At 39.1% G+C, this 22,961-nt stretch overlaps 1 protein-coding gene across 2 annotated transcripts in view; it reads left to right on the top strand.

The window, feature by feature from the left end:
• MYO16 (myosin XVI) overlaps positions 1 to 22,961 on the top strand; it is a 533,335-nt gene that overhangs the window by 418,970 nt on the left and 91,404 nt on the right. For both annotated transcript variants that reach the window (XM_070408604.1, XM_070408603.1), the window contains exon 29: positions 18,339 to 18,435. In XM_070408604.1, the coding sequence (XP_070264705.1) occupies positions 18,339 to 18,435 (97 nt within the window). The remainder of the gene's footprint in view (positions 1 to 18,338; positions 18,436 to 22,961) is intronic.

The following is a 22,961-nucleotide window of genomic DNA, read 5'->3' as shown; positions in this document are numbered from 1 at the left end:
ACAAGGATGAACAGGAGCAACAGAAAGATCCTAATGGATGGTTACTGTATCTGTAGCCTGATTCCAAAATTGCTGAGAGTTACAGTGTGTGTTTCTGTGAAGCAGGCAGGGTTAATCCATTGGCTCTGAATAGTTAGCATAGGTTAAATTATTCTTTTCTGTAATTTTAAGAACAATGCCAGAAGATAGAGGAGATCAGAGTTACCTTTTGCTGTGTAAACCTGTCTAGAGTATTAGCTAGAAATTAAATTCTCTTTACTAAAGGTGTGATTCTTGTACTTTTGCTCTATTGGGTCTTGAAGATCTTACGAGATTTCTTCATTTCTCCTTGACATTAATCAGACCTTGTGCAGTAAAGGCTCTGAATCATCAAGATAGGATTTTAAGTCCATAGTTCTCACACTTTCGTACATGGTAGCAAATGCACAAGTGCTGGTGAACACCAGCATTTCCTTGCTTCAGATGAGGACATCTCTCTGTCCTTCCCTTCAGTGCTGTTGGGTTTGTTTACATATCCACGTGCTATTTATTCTTTACATAGTTGTGGCTTGGGAGTCAATATGAGAGGGAGGTAGTGGGACTTTCTAATATTTTGTAAAAAATGATTTCTCTCTTCTACAGTATGTGTGTGTGTGTTTTTTCCAAAAACCAACTATTCAGGGTTTTTTTTTGCTTTATTTGACTTAAGCCAAATAGCATCTCTATGTAGAAAAAGGAACGTAGGTAGGGTGAACAGTAATGACCTCATTTTAAATATGAGGAAATGGAGTCTTGGAAATCAGCGTACTGATCAAAATATTAGGTGCAGTTAATATTTAGTTTCAGTGGAAAGGCCCCTTTGCTGACACCGGCATCCAGGTCTTGCCATGCTCTGTTCTTTCCACTGCATTTAACTCGATCTATATCTTTTAATGTAGCCGTCCAACGTCCTTTTATTCAGGTTACAGAACTTGAAAGACATAGCCCAGGAATCCCCGTTGGAGCTTTGATCAAAGGCACTTACATATTCCTTTATCAGCTGGAGCAGATTGCTTCTTGTAGTTAGTGTGTGTGTGTGTGTGTGTGTGTGTGTGTGTGTGTGTGTGTTTAATGTTCATAATTTATCCGGTAGATGAAGGAAAAAAAGCTGGCTGCTTCCCGTTGCTGACCAATTCTGATCAGAATCTTTTTTACCCAAACTGTCAGCCAAATGACCCTTACATAGCACACAGCACTTTTGAACTTTAGTTCCTAACTGCATCTTGGAAAGAAAAGGAGAAAAAGGAAAGAAAGAAAAGGAAAAGACGATGGAGAAGAAGAACTGGAATTAAGGGAAGACGTGATTGACTTTATACAGTGTTTACTATCAAGTCTAGTCCTGAGAGCTGAGACCTAGATGCTACCCTGCCATCCCCAGGAAATTTTAGGGTTGAGAGGATTCATGGGTGGTGCTGGTTGACAGGCGAGTCAGGGTAATTTTGGTTCTAAATCACTACTTGAGCACAGATAGTTTAAGAACGGTCTTATTAAACCATTTTGGTAAATCCACCCAGTTTGCAATATGCCAGGCTTTGCTCACTACCACCTTTTTAAAATACATATTTATTGATTTCAGAGAGGAAGGGAGAGAGAGAGAGAGAGAGAGAGAGAGAGAAAGGAAGGGAGGGAGGGAGGGAGGGAGGGAGGGAAGGAGGGAGGGAGGAAGGGAGGGAGGGAGGAAGGAAGGAAGGCAGGAAGGAAGGAAGGAAGGAAGGAAGGAAGGAAGGAAGGAAGGTCAATAATGAGAGAGAATCATTGATCGGCTGTCTCCTGCATGCCCCCTACTGGGGATTGAGCTTGCAACCTGGGCATGTGCTCTTGATTGGAATCGAACCTGGGACCCTTCAGTCTGCAGGACGGTGCTCTATCCACTGAGCCATCTTTCACTACTATCTTTTAAATCATCACGTCCTCCCACCTCCTTTTAGCTCCTTCTCTGCTTAATTCTTATTCCTTAGATGCACGTGTTCTACAAAATTATTGATTGTCTCTATATATTTAATTTCTTTATTGATTAAGGTATTACATATGTGTCCTTATCCCCCCCATTACTTCCCCTAACCCCCACCCCCCACTCATGCCTTCACCCCCTGTTGTCTGTGTCCATTGGTTGGGCTTATATGCATGCATACCAGTCCTTTGGTTGATCTCTCCCCCTTAACCCCACCCTCCCCTACCTTCCCTCTGAGGTTTGAGCATCTGATCTATGCTTCTCTTTCTCTGGATCTGTTTTTGTTAATCAGTTTATGTTGTTCATTATATTCCATAAGTGAGTGAGTGAGATGTAATCAACTCTCTTGCACTAGTATGTAAGCTCCACCAGAAAGGATTTTTATGTCGATTTACTGCTGTATCTCCAGCATAGGGCACAGAGAAAGGTGCACAGTAGACATGTGTGCATGTATTCTGGGCCAGTAAATGAGTCTGGCAACAAAACCCTACTAAATCATATAATAGGTTTTATATGGACACATAGACATATAGAAATTTTTAAAACCCAGAATAATTAATAACAAAAACCTAACAGTGGCAGTATGTAAGGAATCATGTTGAGATGATAGTTAAATGGAAGTTGGGCTCACATTCGTATTTAGTAAATACATGTATTCATGCATTACTTCTGCAATTAAAATGGATTTTAAAAATTTGTAACTGCTACATAAATACAATTTAAGAAGAATATTATATAGGGTCAAATTAATTCTTTTAAGCATTTCTGAAAAAAAAATCTATAAATCGCACTGTGTTTTGCTTTAAAGCACTTCGGCTTTCAAATAATAATTAACTGTTTATATATTTTGCACCACTAGCTCTTACTTCTCAAAGGAATCTTCAGCCTTCTTTTATATGATTTGAACTGGTAACCTTTTGGCAAAGTCACTGATGTCACTATTCCCTTAATGTACTTGACATCACTGCTTTAACATATGGTTGTTCTCTTTTGAAGAAAAGTTGAAGGAAAATCAGGGTGTAGTGGTGTCTGGAAAGAGCCCTCCTTGGTGGTGGTTTCTTGTTCACGTTTATGATGAAATGACATATTTTTAAAATACAGTGGACTAGTCAGAGCTTTGTCCTTATTCCAAGGCAGAATTTCAGTTGTTCAAAAAGGCATGGAAGAGTCTTGAAATGATTTGAGTAGACTCTACAAAACTAACTTCCAGTATTGTTTTCTGTCTCACCAGACATATTTTTCTTTTTTTTTTAATTTAAATAATTTTTTTATTGCTTAAATTATTACAAAGAGTATTACATATGTCTCCTTTTTTTTCCCGCCCTTGACAATCCCCTGGCCTCCCCTACCCCCCAGTGTCTTATGTCCATTGGTTATGCTTGTATGCATGCATTCAAGTCCTTTGGTTGATCTCTTACCCGCCCCCTCCTGCCCCCCCCGACCCTCCCCGGCCTTCCTGCTGTAGTTTAACAGTCTGTTCAAGGCAACTCTGCCTCTGTATCTATTATTGTTCAAAAGTTTCTAATGGACTCTATTATCCATGAATGAGTGAGATCATGTGGTATTTTTCCTTCATTGACTGGCTTATTTCACTTAGCATAATGCTCTCCAGTTCCATCCATGCTGTTGCAAATGGTAAGAGTTCCTTCTTTTTTAAAGCAGCATAGTATTCCATCGTGTAGATGTACCATAGTTTTCTAATCCATTCATCTACTGATGGGCACTTAGGCTGTTTCCAGATCTTAGCTATGGTGAATTGTGCTGCTATGAACATAGGGGTGCATATATCCTTTCTGATTGGTGTTTCTGGTTTCTTGGGATATATTCCTAGAAGTGGGATCACAGGGTCAAATGGGAGTTCCATTTCCAGTTTTTTGAGGAAACTCCATACTGTCTTCCATAGTGGCTGCACCAGTCTGCATTCCCACCAGCAGTGCACAAGTGTTCCTTTTTCTCCACATCCTCTCCAACACTTGCCGTTTGTTGATTTGTTGAAGATAGCCATTCTGACAGGTGTGAGATGGTACCTCATTGTTGTTTTGATTTGCATCTCTCGGATGATTAGCGACTTTGAGCATGTTTTCATATGTCTCTTGGCTTTCTGAATGTCCTCTTTTAAAAGGTGTCTATTTAGGTCCTTTGCCCATTTTTTGATTGGATTGTTTATCTTCCTTTTGTTAAGTTGTATGAGTTCCCTATAAATGTTGGAGATTAGGCCCTTATCAGATATAATGTTGGCAAATATGTTCTCCCATGTAGTGGGCTTTCTTGTTGTTTTCTTGATGGTTTCTTTTGCTGTGCAGAAACTTTTTATTTTGATGTAGTCCCATTTGTTTATTTTCTCTTTAGTTTCCAATGCCCTAGGATCAGTATCGGTGAAGAAATTGCTTCGGCATATGTCTGAGATTTTGTTGCCTTTGGATTCTTCTAGTATTTTTATGGTTTCCAGTCGTATATTTAAGTCCTTTATCCATTTTGAGTTTATTTTTGTGTATGGTGTAAGTTGGTGGTCTAGTTTCATTTTCTTGCATGTATCTGTCCAATTTTCCCAACACCATTTATTGAAGAGACTATCTTGACTCCATTGTATGTTCTTGCCTCCTTTGTCAAATATTAATTGAGCATATTGGTTCGGGCTGATTTCTGGACTCTCTATTCTATTCCATTGATCTATAAAGACATATTTTTCCTTATGAAACAAAGAACCTGTGGATTTCTTCATTTGTGGGGGGAAAATTAAAATAGTTTGAATTAAGTCATAGTTTGAAAACAAGTTAAACTAAACCATTAATTATTAACCTCCTGCTATTTTTTAAGTTATTCAGGTATTTTATTTATCGAAATGGATACGTTTTTAGTTCAGTCTTACTTTAAGGTAACTTTGAAAATAATGCCTCCAGATCTACGTACATTCAATCAAACTCTCCCCACCCTGATTTCTTCAAGCCCTAGGAAAGTGACTGGCAAGCATGCCGGGCCATGTGGAACATGCTTGTTTTGCCATGTTATGTCATTTATGTAAAGTGAAAACTTTTGAAACTAATTCTAAGTGGAAAAATAAATGGTATAATCAGATTTTCACACGTTTTATATGAATCAACTGGTTATAGGATGATTTCTTCTGTGTTGTTATTTGAATGCTATATTCATTTTAGAGCCATCTGGAGGGATGACGAATGGAGAAACAAATCTGTCAGAGGCAGTTCACGCGATGCCAGGGGTGCCGCTTCCGAGCACAGACACTCGCAGAGCTCAGGGGGAGTCAGGATTGGGGGACAGGCTGGCCCCCATTTAGGAGAGCCCTCCCAGCCATTTCACTGTCTTTTCACCCAGATTCTAAAACTCTGGAGTGGGGGAACCCTTGTAGACAAAAAGAGTGTTTTGCATGGTCCCTTTGAAGTAGCTGCTACAGGAAATTATGGAAGGAGAAATTTAGGTTATAACCTTAGAGGGAGTTTACATGTCCTCTAGCATTTTAACGGTGAGGAGTCAGATAAAGGAAGACTTTCGGTAACTCATTCAAGATTATACACACAGGAAGGAAGAAATTAAATTAGAACTTCAACTTCACCTCAACTATCCATGTAATATATTTTCATGTGCATGCTTCTTTTTTCCCCCCAAATATATTTTTATTGATTTCAGAGAGGAAGGGAGAGGAAGAGATAGAAGCATCAATGATAAGATAGAATCATTGATTGGATGCCTCTTGCATGCCCCCTACTGGGATCGAGCCTACAACCTGGGCATGTGCCCTGACCAGGAATCAAACTATGGCCTCCTGGTTCATAGGTCGACGCTCAACCACTGAACCATGCCGGTTGGGCCTTATGTGCATGTTTCTATGTGTATATGTGTCAGAGAGAGAGAGAGAGAGAGAGAGGGAGCCGAGACTGAAAGAAATAAGAAAGCATGCTCACAAAAGAAAACCCCCAAATTTTTGTGAAATCTGTTTTTTCTATTTGTGTTTGTTCACTAACAAAAAAGTACAATAATTAATTTATCATCATCTTCTAATGTAATTTTCAAGGAATAGCCTAAATTTCATTGTGTCTCTGTAAAAATATATGGTCTTTGAAGGATTCATTCTTATAGTACTGAGAATTGCAAGATTAACATTTTCCCATACCATTAAATAAAATCAGTTGGATGAAAGATTTATTATTTCATTAATCTAAAATAGTACAGTAGAGAAAAGCTAATAAAAGTAAGAGCAAGAAACTGTTAAAGTTTTAAGCACCCTCCACTTTTTTTTACATATTTGAAGATAAGACAATTGTATTAGGGCCCTTGACTCTTATTAATACAATAAATTAATGGTTTATAACCTTTGTTTTATTACTCAGAGAGCACTTCATAAATCAACTATAAGTACAAGCTAGAAAATAGCCTATAAAATGATTCTTTCTCATATTCCTTCTCTTTCTCTGGAATTATTAATGTTGCAAATAATAGACTAGGGATCTAAGAGTATCTCTTGGTACCATGTGCATTATAACTGGGAATCACTATATAAATGCACATATATTTATTTCTTTTTTTTCTCTTGTACTAAACAATTACTCACATATATGAACACACTTTACTATAAAAGCAGCATTCATTCTTGATAAGAAACTTGGAAAATACAGAAAATTAAAGAAGAAAATACAGGTCATTCATAATTGAATTATCTATCTAGAGATAACTACTAATGTTTTTTGTGTATTGACTTAGTTTTTTAAAGTAATATTATAGTTGTTTGATTCTTGGTTAGTGTCTCTTTCCATTTTCACTCTGAACTTTTTGTGGACAAATATTATATCTCTTTTTTCTTATATATTGTTGCATCGTGTGTGTGTGTGTGTGTGTGTGTGGTGTGTGTGTGTGTGTGTGTGGTGTGTGTGGTGTGTGTGTGTGTGTGTGGTGTGTGTGTGTGTGTGTGGTGTGTGGTGTGTGTGTGTGTGTGTTGTGTGTGTGGTGTGGTGTGTGTGTGTGGTGTGTGCGTGTGTATGTGTGTGTGTGGTGTGTGTGTGTATGGTGTGTGTGTGGTGTGTGTGTGGTGTGTGTGTGTGTGTGTGTGTGAGTATGTGTGTGTGTGTGTGTGGTGTGTGTGTGGTGTGTGTGTGGTGTGTGTGTGTGGTGTGTGGTGTGTGTGTGTGTGGTGTGTGTGCGGTGTGTGTGTGGTGTGTGTGTGGTGTGTGGTGTGTGGTGTGTGTGTGTGTGTGTGTGTGTGTGTGGTGTGTGTGTGTGTGTGTGGTGTGTGTGTGGTGTGGTGTGTGCGTGTGTATGTGTTGCTAGTACATCCCTTTCAGGGTCTGGCGCACAGAGTAGACACTCAACCAATATTTGTTGAATGAATGAACTCACAAACGGCCTACTTATTATCACATTTTCTCTTTGGAAATATAGGTATCCACAATCAAGCCTTGTTGCCACGTGTCATAGTTTCTCCTTTGAAGTAATTTTATATTTTTCCTCTCAGCTTCATTACACAGAGGCACTTAACAATCTCTGAGTGAAAACTGGCTATGCCTGTTCTTAATCTAACTTTCATCTCTTACAAATCAATCTGATTTTCCTCTAACTCCAGGTTGAACGGTTGCTTGAGACGACAGCATTTATTGAGTGCCATTTATGTCCCTGAAGTTCCACAAGGCAATATTAAGTAGGAATGGGGTGTCCCTTTTCCACAGGGCTTACAGTCTTGTGGGGATGGGGTGGGACCATGAACGGTAAACTAATAAATAATTACAGGTTAGGATCCATGCTGTAAGGGAACCAATAAGGACACTGACAGCAAATTAAAGTTGCCGAAGCTTAGATATGGCTGAAATGGCATCTCCAAGGGGAACCTCGGTAGACTGAGATCTGAAGGAGAAGAAGGACCCAGGCACAGGACAGGGCAGGAAAGTGGGTGTGGGGGCAGGACCAGAGTGTGCCAAGACCCCGAGATGAAGGCAGCCTGAGAGAACTGATGGGAGCAGAATGGCTGGAGCACTGAGAACTGGGATAAGAAGAGATACCATGCTGTATAACAGTGTTCTCCACCTGTATTTTCTTTATTATTGCCCCACTATGGAGAAAAATTAATGGAAGAATTACTAATGAATTTACTTTTGGGTGGGGGGAATCTTAGCTATTACAAAGGTTTGTGGTCCCTCAATAATCAATCCTCCTTATCAATATGAGTCTCTTAACTACTAAAAAAAAAAAGGTGGTTTTGGCTATACTTAATCCTATTTTATTTCTTATATATCTATCTCATTTTCCCCAATTCCAGGTTTATTTAGTCCTCCAAGAAGCCTTTATTAAGCACCTATTTTATGCCACAAACCTTATAATAGGTAAGGGTTTTTTCCCCATCAGGAACCAGTTTCACCTTCTGGGGGCAGAATCACTGTGTTGAGAATGGATGTTTAGAGGCAAGAAAGGCCCAGAGCTTATGTAGTCAAACTACAAGGTTCTACTTTAAGTTCAATGTGAAGCCATTAATAAGCTTTAAAGAGGATAGTAACATGATCTGACTTATGCTTTAAACATGAAAAAATTGCATTGTTGGAAAGCAAGAATAGAGCTGGAAAACCAGTTAACAAGCTAATATAGTGGCCCAGTCAAGATAGAGTGATGGTCAACGGGACAAACAGGGTAGGTGAGTCAAAGAAAGGTCAAGAGATATCTTCCCAGGGGCCTTCAATAAATAGGCCTATTAAATTGTGTTGACTTGAAGAGTGGGATCTTCTTTAAAACTAAAATAGTAATGCTTGTCAGGAATATACTCAAGCTCTTATTAACAAGTGTGAATTTGCTGCACACAATATGTGGAGCACTAAATAATGGAAAAGGCCTGGCCTTTTAGGAGTTGAAAGCAGAAGATAATTCACAAAAATAGGTGTAGATGAGTCTCAAAGCAAACAGGAACACACCACAGAATGGGTATGTGGAAAATTAGGAAACCTATGGAAGTACTAGTATATTTTAATATCTGAAAATCCTCTTAAGGATGAACAACATAAGATCAGATTCCCAGGATCAAATGCTGTGAGTGTATTCATGTTTTTAGAAGTAAAGCAAACATCAAAATACGTGGATGGCAGTGGCTTGGCAGTTGCTGGTGGTGGAAGGGCTCCCGACCTATGTGCCTATACATGCCCCAGTGAGTATAGTGGGCTGTGATTATGCTTATGTTGCTGTTAATCACTTATCACATACACATTCCATGGGGCACGTAATTATTGACATTATGGAGGCCATTTTGTTAAGAAGAAAAACTAAAGGTGCTCCTTAAATGAATACGTTAACTTATCCAATACGCTTTCCTCTTGATTTTGGAGCTAATCAGTCTTGTTTGGGTACGGCTTGGGATTGCTTTTTACAATGTGTTATGTGGGGAAAAAGAGATTTTTTTTAAGCACTCTTGACTATATTGATGTGATTTTCATAATGAAATAATATATAGGATTGCATAATGAGGGATTCACTAGTAAACTTAAAGTAGTAGTTTTTATTCATCACTGCTTACTGTATGGGTCATACTATTCTAGGTGAGAGTAATTAATTTTTCTTAACCTGCAATTATATGTAATTTGAGCCAAACCACCTTCTTCAAATAGAAGATACAGTACTCTATTAGATGTGCACGGCTATAATTATCTTTTCTATGTTGAAGTTAAACTTCAAGAATAGTCTATTTATATAGAAGAGAACTTGTATTTTAGTATAAATGTATCCTTTGAGGATATTTAAAAGTATATTCAGAGCCTGGCTGAAAATTAGAATATTTTTATTTCATAATTTTTCAAAGTTACCATGAAAATACAAAATATGAAAATATTAATTATAATTATACACATAAAAAATAATTGTCATCCTTAGAAACTTAATGAGTCAAAGAAGCAAATGGGGGAACTATGTGAATTCAGCCTGGAGAAGATGAATTTTAGTTAAATGGTTGGTTTACTGAACTTCTTGAGAGCGTAGGGGGTATTCTGTTTGTCCTTGCGGTCCCAGAGCCTGGCACAGGGCCTGGCATCAGGAATGCCCTTGGCAAATGTTTGGTTTATGTATGGATGATGGATGAATGATGAATGAATAGATGGATAAGACAGACACATGATAGGTTGAATGGATGAATAAATGCGAGACAAGGAAAATCAGGAAAGATAAAAGATACAGTGTCCCTGGGAGCTATGTTAAAATGATATGAACCAGGAATGAGCCCTGCCCTGGTGGCTCAGTTGGTTGGAGCATTATCCCAATACAAGGTGACAAGATTGTGGATTCGATCCTTGGTCAGAGGACATACAGGAAGCATGCAGTGAATGCACGGATAGCTGGAACAACACATGGATGTTTGTCTCTCTGCCTGGCTAGCTGTCTCTAAAAATCAGTGAATGAAAATTTTTTAAAAAATTAGAAGCAGGAATGAGTGAAAGAATATTCATAGCTTGTATGTGGAAATATCGGGGTTTGAGGGGCTGCTTCTATTTGGAAAAGATTACATAATAAGTACAGAAAGTGCTTTCCATGGTAAAAGTAGAAACAACAGTATTTTAAAGGAGCACAGTGACATTCTCAGATCAGCAGAAGGAAAAACAAGTCTGATGGGAGAGTGATGGAGACATCAAACCATATAAAAGAAACAGTATATTGTTCACATCACATCAATAAAGCTATTTAAAAACTGGGAACAGATTTACATGGTAAGGCACTTTAGGTGTTACCAGGGCTTTTTTTAATGCTAATATTATATTGAAAGAAGATGACTACTTTTAATGTAAATGTATTATATATCTTATTTTTAAGTGGGAAGTATTTATTAGAATAATGCTAATGTTTTTAGAGTAATAAAGATTGAAAATTTTAAAGATTAATCTTTTATCAGAAACAATAGAAATTAAGCATTTTAACAACAACAAAAAAGCATTGACAATAAGTGATATCTCATTAAAATAAAATCTATGGTAATTATTAAGAAAAACATCCCAATATTATGTGAAGTGATATTTCTAAGATAACACTGAGAACAATAGTAGCATCATTCAATAAAAACTTTGTGCATATGAATGCTATAGCCCCTTGATAGTGTCTACAGAAGTTTCACATTGATTTTCTGCCCTCAGTAATATGTGGGAAGTTAAAATAACAGAAAGTAGCACCTCTTTTTAGAGGAATAAGAAGTGTTAGTCCTTCAGAGATTAATAAAGGCCATACTATGGAGAGCTTTGAATGCTAATTCAGAAGTATGCATTTTAGTTTACAGGCAATATGGAATCATTGACAGTTTCTGGAAGATTAATAAATTGGAGGCAGTATGCAAGGAGAATTGAAGAGCAGGTAAAGACTTAGAGGATGGGGTGCGTTCTAGATTTTGGTTTGCAATAGTCTTATACCAAAAGTCTTTATTTCTTGAGCAACATTAAATGCATTTTTAGAAAATGAATGAATTAAAGTAGTTCATAAAAGTTTAATTTTAAGATTTCATTATTTTAAATGAATTTTTGTAAATAACTGAATTCATAGTATACCTAGTATCTATTAAAATCGGTCTTTGAAGTTCTTTCTCCATTTTATTCCATTTACTTTCATTTCCTTCGCCTTAATATATATAACTTACCATCTTTATATTTCTTCAGTGTTATCCTAGCCCACCAAAGTATTTCATAGTCAAGTTGAATATTCATGTAGGTATACCAATAATGACAAAATAAGGAAATCAGTGATATTATAGAGACATACAAGATACATTAATGACATAGATATGCTATTTTAATGAATTCATTATTATATGGTAAATGCTAAACTGAGAGTTCACCAAGCCATCTGTGATTTAAATGATGAATAGGAGCTTATTCAGTAGATGATTTAGCTCTGGCTGGTGTTGCTCAGTGGTTGCAGGTTCAATTCCTGGTCAGGGCACATGCCCTGGTTGTGGGCTCAATCCTCGGTAAAGGGGGTTGTTGATGGATGTTTCACTCTCACATTGATGTTTCTCTCTTGCTCTCCATCTCCCTCCCTCTCTCTCTAAAATTAAATAAAAAATCTTTTTTAAAAAGTAGATAATTTAGATAAAGATATTATGTGAAAAAAGAAACAGACTATGTTAAGCCAGAGGAGAAAAACAAGTTCCCATTTTGGAACAGCAAGCAATATGATATAGTTTAAGAATAGATAAACAAGAATGCCCTGAAAAAGAACTATACTATAGAAAGTCTAATAAACATTTATAAAGATTTTGAACATTATCCTGAAAATTATGACTTGCAATTAAGTAATTTTCAGCACAGAAGTAATATAATGATGTTTAAGAAGATCACTCTGAAGTTAGTTTTGTTCGTCATCTCCCATACAGTGAGGAGTGGTCAAATGGGGACACCCCTAAAAAGGGAGGCCAGTAATGTGCATCTCCTGTGTAGGGGGGGGGTGTCCTGAGGTTTCCATGGAAACAAGAAGTGTGGGTCCCTCCTACCCTCCATGGGAGGGCAAACCCTACTTCTTATAACGCTGTGATTGGAAGCAGCAATCAGTGGTGAGGAGGAGGAGGAGGAGGGAGGAAGAAGAGGGAGGAGAGGACCTTTACAGGTTCCTTTAATATCTCTCTCTAGTACATCCTCCAGACCACCTACATGCCATCACAACCGCCATTCCAGCAGGTGTCTGTGCTCCCACAGCCTGCACCTCTAAAAAAAAAGTCCCTGAAGACTGTAGCAGTAATTGAAGCTTTCGGAGTCATCAATGATAATTTTGTATAATCCTTTAAAATCTGTCACTTCAAAAAAAATCCTAATGGTTTTCTAATAAAAATAGCAATGACTATAATTCACAGATGGCTTACTTTTATAGGAGTGAGAATGACATTAACATTTTAATCTCAGATCAGAACACTCTGCATCTAGGGAGTGCACAGGGAGAGGGCTCAGTAGGAGAACATTTCATTCCCTCCTTTTCTACGGTGTGAGAGAGAAATATCTTTCTATAAGAGAATGCAACTGGAATCAAGAATGTAGGTGATCTGAACATTTGTTCTCATTCAGATGAATCCTAATTTGTTGGATGTGAGACAGCACACTAAGGCACTGACTGCAAAGTAACTTTATGTGAATTCATTCCATAGAAAAATTAAAATGGCCAACACATTTCTCCTAAAATTCATGTGATCCTCTCTGAGTTTTTCTGATAAAGATTTCTAGATTTATGCTTCACTAATCCTAACTATCAGTGATACCAGAGGACTGAAGGACTAAAATGCATTATTCAGAATAGTTTCTGATGAAGAAATTCAAAATCCTGCTGAAGGGCTAATTTTAATCTTTTAGAAGAGAAGAAACATTTGCTACAAATATGACAACCCCAAAAGACCAGCAACTGTCAAACAAATGGTAACATTTTTAAAAAATATATTTTATTGATTTCTTACAAAGAGGAAGGGAGAGAGATAGAGAGTCAGAAACATCGATGAGAGAGAAACATCGATCAGCTGCCTTCTGCACACCCCCTACTGGGGATGTGCCCGCAACCAAGGTACATTCCCTTGACCGGAATTGAACCTGGGACCTTTCAGTCTGCAGGCCGACGCTCTATCCACTGAGCCAAACCAGTCAGGGCAAATGGTAACATTTTTAATGAGCATCTCCGCATCTTGCCAATCCAAAAATGAATTATATATGGTAAAAAATGTGAATGAATGGATATGAAATAATGGATCAGTCCATTGAATAACTGTAAAGTATACCAAGGAGGTGAATGAAGAACTTTCTAAAACTTCCTGAATGTGATGGCAGCACAATACCTAGCCATTTCCATGAAGTCTTTAGCTCTGTTGAACATGATACTTTATTTTTTTTATTGCTTAAAGTATTACAAAGAGTATTACATATGTCTCCTTTCCCCCCCCCCCCCTTGACATTCCCCCGGCCTCCCCTACCCCCCAGTGTCTTATGTCCATTGATTATGCTTATATGCATGCATACAAGTCCTTCGGTTGATCTCTTACCCCGCTCCTCCCGCCCCCCAACCCTCCCCAGCCTTCCCGCTGTAGTTTGACAGTCTGTTTGATGCTGCTCTGCCTCTTTATCTATTTTTGTTCATCAGCTTTTAATGGTCTTTATTATCCATAAATGAATGAGATCATGTGGTATTTTTCTTTCATTGGCTGGCTTATTTCACTTAGCATAATGCTGTGGTACATCTACACAATGGAATACTATGCTGCTGTAAAAAAGAAGGAATTCTTACCATTTGCAACAGCATGGATGGAACTGAACAGGATACTTTAAATGTGGATTCAGAATTTAATTCTCTCCCCCTCCCATTGAACCAGATGCCTAGAAGCCCTCCTTACTTTCAAAGCCCTTGGTTTTACCACTGCAGGGAGAATTTTTATGGACATACTAGTAGCTACACCAAAAACCCACCAGGAGCTTTGAGAGCTGGCCTTTGGTTCCCAACATTACATGTCTAACATCCCAGCTTCCCTCGCACATGCCCTGTGCTCTCACATACCTACTCCCCTCCTCCCTTGCTATTATCCCCGACCATGGCTCCCATCAAGAACTTCATTTTCCTGCCTCCAAGTTTGGCCTAACAGATCAGCCCTGTGAAACACTCAGACTGCTTCTCAAGTACCCACAGTCAGAATCCATGGAATCGCTAATATATACTGAAAAAAATCCACTTTGCCCTCCATATTTACTCCCCTTCTAATTTAGTCTACCTATGTAAACTGAAAACTGGATATGGTTTGACAATAGCTTACGATTTCACTTTTTCTCCCTTCCTTTGTCTCAGTAGAGGAGAGGGGTCAGCTGAATCATTGCTGCCCAAACTTTCTTATGTCTGCACCACTTGTGGACCATTTTCACTCCATTTCTTTTTCCTTTTATTTCCACCATCATTTATTCTATCGCTGACTGATGTCCATGACTTATTCACAGATTGCTGAATGACTTCTGGGTCTGGCTTCTATTCCCATCATCCATCATACCTTATTTCCATCCTTGAAGACATTATCATCCATCTCTCTACTCATCTTACACCAGCACTTCACAGTTCCTCATCTTCTCTGTCTAATTCAAATCCACCCTCATCACATCCCTACCACTTGTAAGATCAAGAATATATCTTCATATTTTTGAGAGATATGAATATATAGATGATGATAAATATGCAATGCATATAATAAGAGAAAAAGGATCATTCAGAGGGTGCTCTGGGAACACAAATGAAAGTCATAAAAGCCCTACTGTAAGTAAATAAATGAATATCAGAGATCTAATAATGAAGGTGGGGTTTAGCACCAGTTATAAAGGATAAATAGGGACTGGCCACCAGACAAGCAACAGTTGTATAACCTTCCAAAACCAAACTGTTGTGATTGCATTATATCGTCTCACTTTGCCAGCAAACTCTTTCCCAAAGCCAAGCCCAACAATCCATTCTCCTGAAAAAGTAAGGACTTTATAGATTTCAAATAGAGATTCAAAAATTATTTTTATAAAAGTTAGGTCTGATCCCCTTTAATTCGTTCATTTTAGCCACATTGCTCATAGGAGAATGTCCACGTTTTCCTGTAATACTCTTCACAATTTGGCCACTAGCTACATCTGTAATCTCTTCTCTCATCACTCTTCACACATTTGTACCCCCTAGCTGGTTTGTCATTCTCTGCTCCTTGCCTTTCATATGTTAGTTTTTCTGCCCCCATTCATCTTTTTCCCATCATGCCTAGCCACCCTGGAAAATTCCTGCATACCCTTCAATGCTAAATGGCTTAGATAACATGCTTCTCAGTGAATCTTACCTGATTCCACCTTGATCACCTCCTCCTTTTTGATGGTCCTTGAAAATAACTCTTATCATCACACTAAGCATGTATTCTTGCTAGATTTGCTTACTGCAGATTTTCCATATGAACTCATTAAGGAGAGGAATCTCCTTTGTAACTCTAGCAGAATTCTCAAGGTAAATGAATTTGGTTTTTTGAATGGCTGTTAGAGATGTCACTGTACCAGATCTTAGTCTTCTAACTCTCTTCCTGCCCAGGGTCTCCTTTTAAGTATGGAGGTGGGACTAGAATCCAGTTCTCCTGATTGCATTCTCTAGGTCTCTTCCCCTAGTGTTCCTTGCATTTGTTAGTTCCCTTAATTGTTATTCATTCCACCATTTGTGGAGTCTTGCTGGCTATCACTCTTTTAGAGTTTCATTTTGGAACTCAGGTTTGCATGAATTTTGCCTTTGGGATGTAGTTTCCCACAGTGAGTAACATGCCACAGTCAGGGATGAACAGAAAGATGACATGCTCCCTCCTTCCCAGTGCCTGTCTCACAGATTTGTTCCGCAGTGCTCACAGACAGTACCAACTGCTCTTCCTGTTGACTGCCAAAAGAAGTCAATAGTCGGGAAGCGGAAAAAAGACTGTGACTTATGGAAAATAACTAGGGAGAGAGAATGGCAATACAATGGGGGAAAGAAGTAACAACTCTCTGTAGCCACCCACCTAGGCAAATGTCTCAAATTTCAACCAACTAAAAAAAAAAACAACAACAAAAAAACTAAATGAAGAAGAACATCTAGTCAGCCAGAGGCCTCTGAAACAGAACAGTAGTTGAGAGCATTCTCTGTTGATCTAACTAACTACCCTGACTACCATAGTGTAAGATTCCTGTCCCAATTCCGTGTAAATGTGTGTTTCATTAAGACAACATGGCTAAGGGGAGAGTTAGAAGGAAAGATGGGAAGTGACAAAATATGTTTGAAGTAAACTCCGTTTCCATATGAAAAGGTTCATAAACTGCCTCTGGCCACGTACTCTGAAGACAAGTCTGACCTATAAACCTTTCCAGTACCTAATGATGTGTATATACATGCAAGCCTCGGGTGTCATTGTGATGTATGACACAGGCTGTGCGGTGTTATCATTTAATGTCCTCAGGTCATGCTTGGGAGCACACATGTTAGTCTTCCTCTTATTTTAACAGTGTTTGTCTCAAGTGCTGAGGATATGATTATGAACATATTACCAGGTTTGCCTATGCAGTATTTCCTCTTTATCTAACAGAATATCACCTCCGAGCTTCCACAGCACTTCGTGTCAGTATTTACTAGGCTTTTCTGCAATTATTTGTGCCTGCTTCCCCTGAGACACTGTGAACACTTACATTGTAAAGGGCATTCAGTTCCATGAATTCTTAGAAAATGAGCACAACACACAGGAAAAGTATTTTTTAAATGCTCGGCATGGCTTATTGTTGTGTGTTTTTAAGAATTCTCTTTGGTAGCTGCTTTCATCAATAGCAGCATGATTGGACTAGCTCGCATACCACTAACCTTTTTTATGGAAACGAATTTGGGGACGTGATAAAATTTTAAAATTCTAGAGAAGAAAGCATACTTCTGCTTATGCAGATGACTAGAAAATTATTGCTCACGTGACTTTGTTGAGTCTTTTTACTTCAATGTTGCTGTTCTATAATTGCAGCTATATACATTGATCTATAATAATAAAAGCATAATATGCTAATTAGACCAGAGGTCCTTCCTGACAACCTTTGGATGAAGCCAGGGCTGTGAGGGAAGCCCAGGTCCCTGGTGCCAGAGGGAAGCCTGGGTTCCGGATGCCAGAAGGAAGCCAGTGCCGGCAGCCGGGGGAAGGAAGGCCTACTCTTGCATCTTGCATGAATTTTGTGCATCAGGCCTCTAGTATATAATAATGTACAGTTGAGTAGAAAAATTAATTGACATGAGACAATATTGTGTGACCTCTGTATGTTTTGTTTGGGTCTTTTGTTTGGTTGTTTTCCCTTTTTGTAAACTTAACCACCCTGCCCTGGGTTGAGAAAAGAAAAGGATCACAAAGGAAAGTTAGGGGTCTGGCTCGGGAGTGTGAAAATTCATGCATGGGGCTGGCTGTACCTTCTGATAAAGAGGACTGGATAAAAGGTGCAGAGAGTAGCCAGAGAACACATATGCATAGCCCATGAACAGACAACAGAGTAGTGCAGCCAGGGGAGTGGTGGTGGGGGGCTGGGTGGAGGTGGACAAATGTAGGGGAGGTGGGGGACATCTGTAATAGTGTCAGCAATAAAAAAAAGAGTCAAAGCCAGTCAGTATTTTGCACTACATAATGCACCTACCACCACTGTAGTGTGTAGGCATTTGAAAACATTGGTGACAATGTGTACACACAATAAAGATACTTATTAGAACAAAATTTGGGTGATTGGGATTAGGTGTTAATAGTGTTAAAAAATAATAAGGGAGATGTACTGGAATTAAATTTGTTAGCTTTGTTTATTCTAATTGTCTTCTGGAAAAATCTCTTGCCTGATGGTTTTCCCATCATCATTTTGGCATCTCCGTGCTATTAAATGTTTCCCTGCTGTTTACATTTTAGATGGGAGTCCGAAAAGTGTTTCTAAAATACTGCCATGCCAACCAGCTCAATGATTTGTGCCTACAGCTGCAGAGAAAAATTATCATCTGTCAAAAAGGTAACAGTGCACACTAACATATATGAACTTTTGTGAGTTGTGGAATAGAAGTCTAAATATCAGTGGGATCTACATTGGAGTGAACTGCTCCATCCACTCCTTGATGCTACTTACGGACACTTTCCGGGGGGTTAGGCAGCACTGTGGCTTGGTTTGCTCTTTACCTGTGTGTGAATCAGTGTATGCAGACACTGCACGGCTCATGCTTTATGCGGTAGTCATTTCATCTGATATTTTGTAGCAGATTTTTATCTAAACCACAGTTTGGAAGAAGAGCTATTCCTATTCTATGCTTTATGCATCCTCTACCTTGCAAATATTCATGCTTTGAACCCACAGTGGTACTTAGATCCAGCTAAGAAGCCAGGTTCCCAGCCAGTTCAGTCAGTCGATTGGCTAGATCATATTTTATGTGATTCTGCATATGCATGGGAAAATCCTGGACTTTATTTTTCCTTTGTGAAGCAGTGATGATATCTGGAGCATTATATTTGATAGCAGATAGCATTTTTTTTCATTTTAACTTTAAAATAGTTCCTTTAGAATTTCTTTTCCTATCAAAACCCAAGCGACCATCAAAAATGGCTACATATTAAAAATCATAACTATGCCTCACATAAAACATACATCCTTAATACATTTTTAATTTTCTCAATAATTTAATTATGCATTATAAATATAATTATCAAAGAAAGGCAAAAGGGAAAAAATGGATCCATATGTTAGTTTTTGGTGGAACTGGTTGTAATGAGCTCTCTAGTATATTTGAAGCTGTTCAAAACTAGCAAAGACACTTCACAGGATGCAGAAATCAGTTTCATTCTGTTCAGGGCTCTATCCGTTTGAAACCCCTGGTTTCATCCAGGCATGCCCCTCATTAAATCTCCAATGTCTTACCATTTTCTAATGATAAAAAGTACGGCTACATTCTGGTTCCTCAAACCGTCTCATTCAGAATGAACGAGTTCCATCCAAATAACGCTTAAAATTCAGCACTTCATTCTAAGTAAAAACGTTCATCTTGGACCTCTCAGACCCCACAGGTGGGCAGTAGGCACTCACTCCTGCCTCCTTAGGCTCATGCGCACCTGTGACCCTCCAAAGCTGACGAAGCGGAGGGAGAGTGAGGGGACAGAGCAGCTCTTCTGTCTGACCCTCTGCAGTGTGACCTGGCCCGGGATTCCTCTGGTGGGGTGATCAGGTGTTCAATGGCGATTTGGATATGTGGGCACATTTCAGCACTTATCTGCACTACCCACCTGAGAACTGGCAAGACCTCTCCTTTGGACAGTCACTCATAAGCCCCCTCAGCTCCCGGGTACCCCATGGACATTCTACGCCCAGGCCTCTATGCTGTCTAAGAAGTCTCTTTAAATGACTGCAAGCAGACATCTCTGTCTTGCAAACCATGTCTGGTGCTGGAGAACCACACCCTGGGGCCCTGACAGGTGTAGCTTCTCCCTGCAGAGCCACCCTGCATTTAGTGCCTGGCAGCAGCCACTGATGCAGCATCCGTCTTCTCAGGGCTCATGCGCCACCATGTCCTCCAAACTCCAGAGTCACATAGCAAGTTCTCGGGATGGTCCTCAGAAGCCACTTTCACCAGCCTGGAGGGCGGAGGCAGTGGGGGAGGCCTCGGGTAGGGAAAGGACCCACCCTCAACTCTCAGCAACTGTGGCTTCTCTGTGAGTGGTGATGATCACCTGGCCTCCTTAATTTTGTCCTTCATCAGTGTGGAGAGAGGCTGGGGTCACAGGTCTGTTTTGGACCGACCTTGGCAGTTCCTGTTTGTGTGGCCAGCCCTGACAAACCACCCTGTGACCTGAGCATCTGCAGCCTCGGCACCACACGGGATACTTAGAAATGTAGCATTTCAGGCCCCACCTCGCACCTCCTGAATCAGAAGCTGCATTTCCAGCCTCAGCTGTGATTGGAATGGGAAGAATCCAATTTACAAGACCAGTGTTGTAATCACTGCGCTATGGAGTTAACTGAGAGCCCCATGTAATATCTTGTTATATGTACACAGAATGAAGTATCAAATTCTCCTGGAAATGTTCCTTAAATATAATTAGAAGAATGTGTCCCCTGTCTTCCATCAGGGCTGCCCACTAGAAATTTCTCTTCTATTCTGTTACAAAGATAAGTTGCTGTGCCCTGCTGACCTGAAACAAAAGAAATGAGCAGAACTCTAGTTATCGCTTCACCTCTAAAGATAAAAAATTGAGACTGGTCTACAAAATGGCATCAAGATGAAAACCATAACTTCCTATGGCATAAATGAAATAAAGGATATAAAAGTGTTTTTTAAATTATAGGCTCTTAAATGCAAAGCATTACTTATTGATTTTTCTTTTTATATCTCTTGGAATAGTTCCTTCAGTACTTTTTGCTACTATGAAATTTACTCAAAATTTATATGATGTGGTGTCATTTCCAGTTTTTCAAGAGTTCTCATTTTTTTTTCTTTGTAAATGTTGGGGGGGGGGAAGAAAGCTGTTAATCTTAAATTAAATTATTTTAATCTCAAATTATTCCTAACAGAAGTTTCTCTCTGACTATATATGTTTACTTTGTCCTAGATGAAACTTAAAATCTGAATACTATAAATGTCATAAAAGCAGTCTTTTAAAATTGTCAGAAAGAGAATAAGTATCAATATATATTGGAGCAAATTTATTTTTATTAGTTGTCCCTTGTTAAATATACCAATTTATAGCAACTGGTATAACATTTTTAAAGAATTTGAAAAGGCGCTAGTATGAAATGTGAGAAAATAGAGTTTTCCAAATATGGGACCATAGATTCCTGGGTCATGAATCCAGGGAATAGCTCTGCTGACGTCGGAGGTCACAGGAAATCTGGCATATCCACATTAATATTCCATTTATTACAGGAGATTAAGCAGCTTGATCCTTCCAAAAGTCAATGTCTCAGTTTTTTTTGTTTGTTTTTTATTGGTGTGGGTTTTTTTTTTTTTTAATGTAATAGAAATAGCAAGTGAATGGGCCAATTTGAATTCTGCTGCTCTCTCCCAGTGTGCCCATCACATGGTTAACACTTATTCCGCATTTTCTCTTTCTGTAAGTCTGGTTGTACCTTTTACTGTTTAATTTTCCCCCCTTTAGATTAGTGCAGCATGACGGTTTACAGTTAATTCAATACCACGGCATTACAAAGTAACTAAACATTTAGTATTGCCATCGGAAGAAAAGCCTGAAGCATTTTAGCTGCCTGCAGAGTGCTTGCCTCTGAAGCCGTAATTGTGGAAAGTTGTGTGCAGCTTTCCACCTTGTAATCAAGAAAAGGCATCAAGTGAATGTCAGAGATAACCCACACACTGTTCTTCAGTAGCCACAGACTATTTTAAAGCACTCGATGTTTCACAGCCTTTTTTTCCTTCCCCTACAGACAAGAATAAAGTGATTTTGCTACACTCATTGGTTTTCCCTGAAAGTATAGACCTTCTTAAAATGCAAACAGTTCCTTCTAATCTTAGAAACTTAGAATTGGAAGGGATGGCATCCCAGAGTCAAAAGGACCCAATAGTAATCACTCCCCCTGCATCTGTCCACAGCATCCACAAGCAGGGAGGACCATTTTGCTCTCATGAACTTGCTCAGGGACTGGAAGCAGAGTCCCTTTCTCAGGAAGCAACCTGATCCATTTATACCCTGTGCTCAGTGTTATAAAAAGTTCTTCCGCACATGGATCGCAAGCATGCTACCTTGGCTTCCCTGTTGGTGATCTGCTCTCTGCAGAGCGACAGATCACGTGATGTCTGAGTGGTTAGATGCTAAGGGAATGAACTTGGCCTCGTAACCAGAGACTCAAATCCTGGCTCTTCTATTCATTGGTTGTATTTACTTGGTGGAAGATACATTTAACCCAGAATAAACATTTACTGACATACTCTAATCTCGTATTAAAAAGGGAAATCAAAATTCAGGAAATACTAAAGGCAAAAATCCTTAAGCTGGAGGAGGCTATGAACATATCTATATATATAAAAAGCCTAGCGACCAAATAGCGGAATGACCAGAAAGACCTGTGGATGCACACTGACCAGCAGGGCCCAACGCAGGAGCTGCCCCCTGGTGGTCAGCGTGCTCCCACAGTAGGCGTGTCACTCGGCTGACCAGGATGAGCTGGGCTCCCACAGCAGGCTGATCCCCATAGGCCACGCCCCCACCAGTGCACAAATCCATGCACCGGGCCTCTAGTTGTTTATAATAAGTCTTACACACTGTAATAAGGCCTCACTACGCTTCTCTTTGTCTACAGAATGAAGATAATGGAGTATTAATTATCATTGAGTGGGGGCAATGAGTGATCAAATGGTGTTCTGAACACATGGAAGTGCCTTTAAATTGTGCTCATTGTTTTTATTTCAAGTCTTACATATGTGCTAAAATTAGCCATTTCAAAATGTGTTCACTCACTTGTTTCCCCCAATTCTTACACATTTTTCTATCCCTGCTTCCTCAGAGAGCAGGGAGGATGTCCTATATTTTATACAATCTCTT

Source organism: Myotis yumanensis, unplaced genomic scaffold, assembly GCF_028538775.1.
Source record: "Myotis yumanensis isolate MYYU_CA2020_CCGP unplaced genomic scaffold, mMyoYum1.0.hap1 SCAF_3, whole genome shotgun sequence".
Classification (NCBI taxonomy): Eukaryota; Metazoa; Chordata; class Mammalia; order Chiroptera; family Vespertilionidae; genus Myotis; species Myotis yumanensis.
Note: the sequence above shows the minus strand (reverse complement) of the source record. Positions and strands in the feature narration are given on the sequence as shown.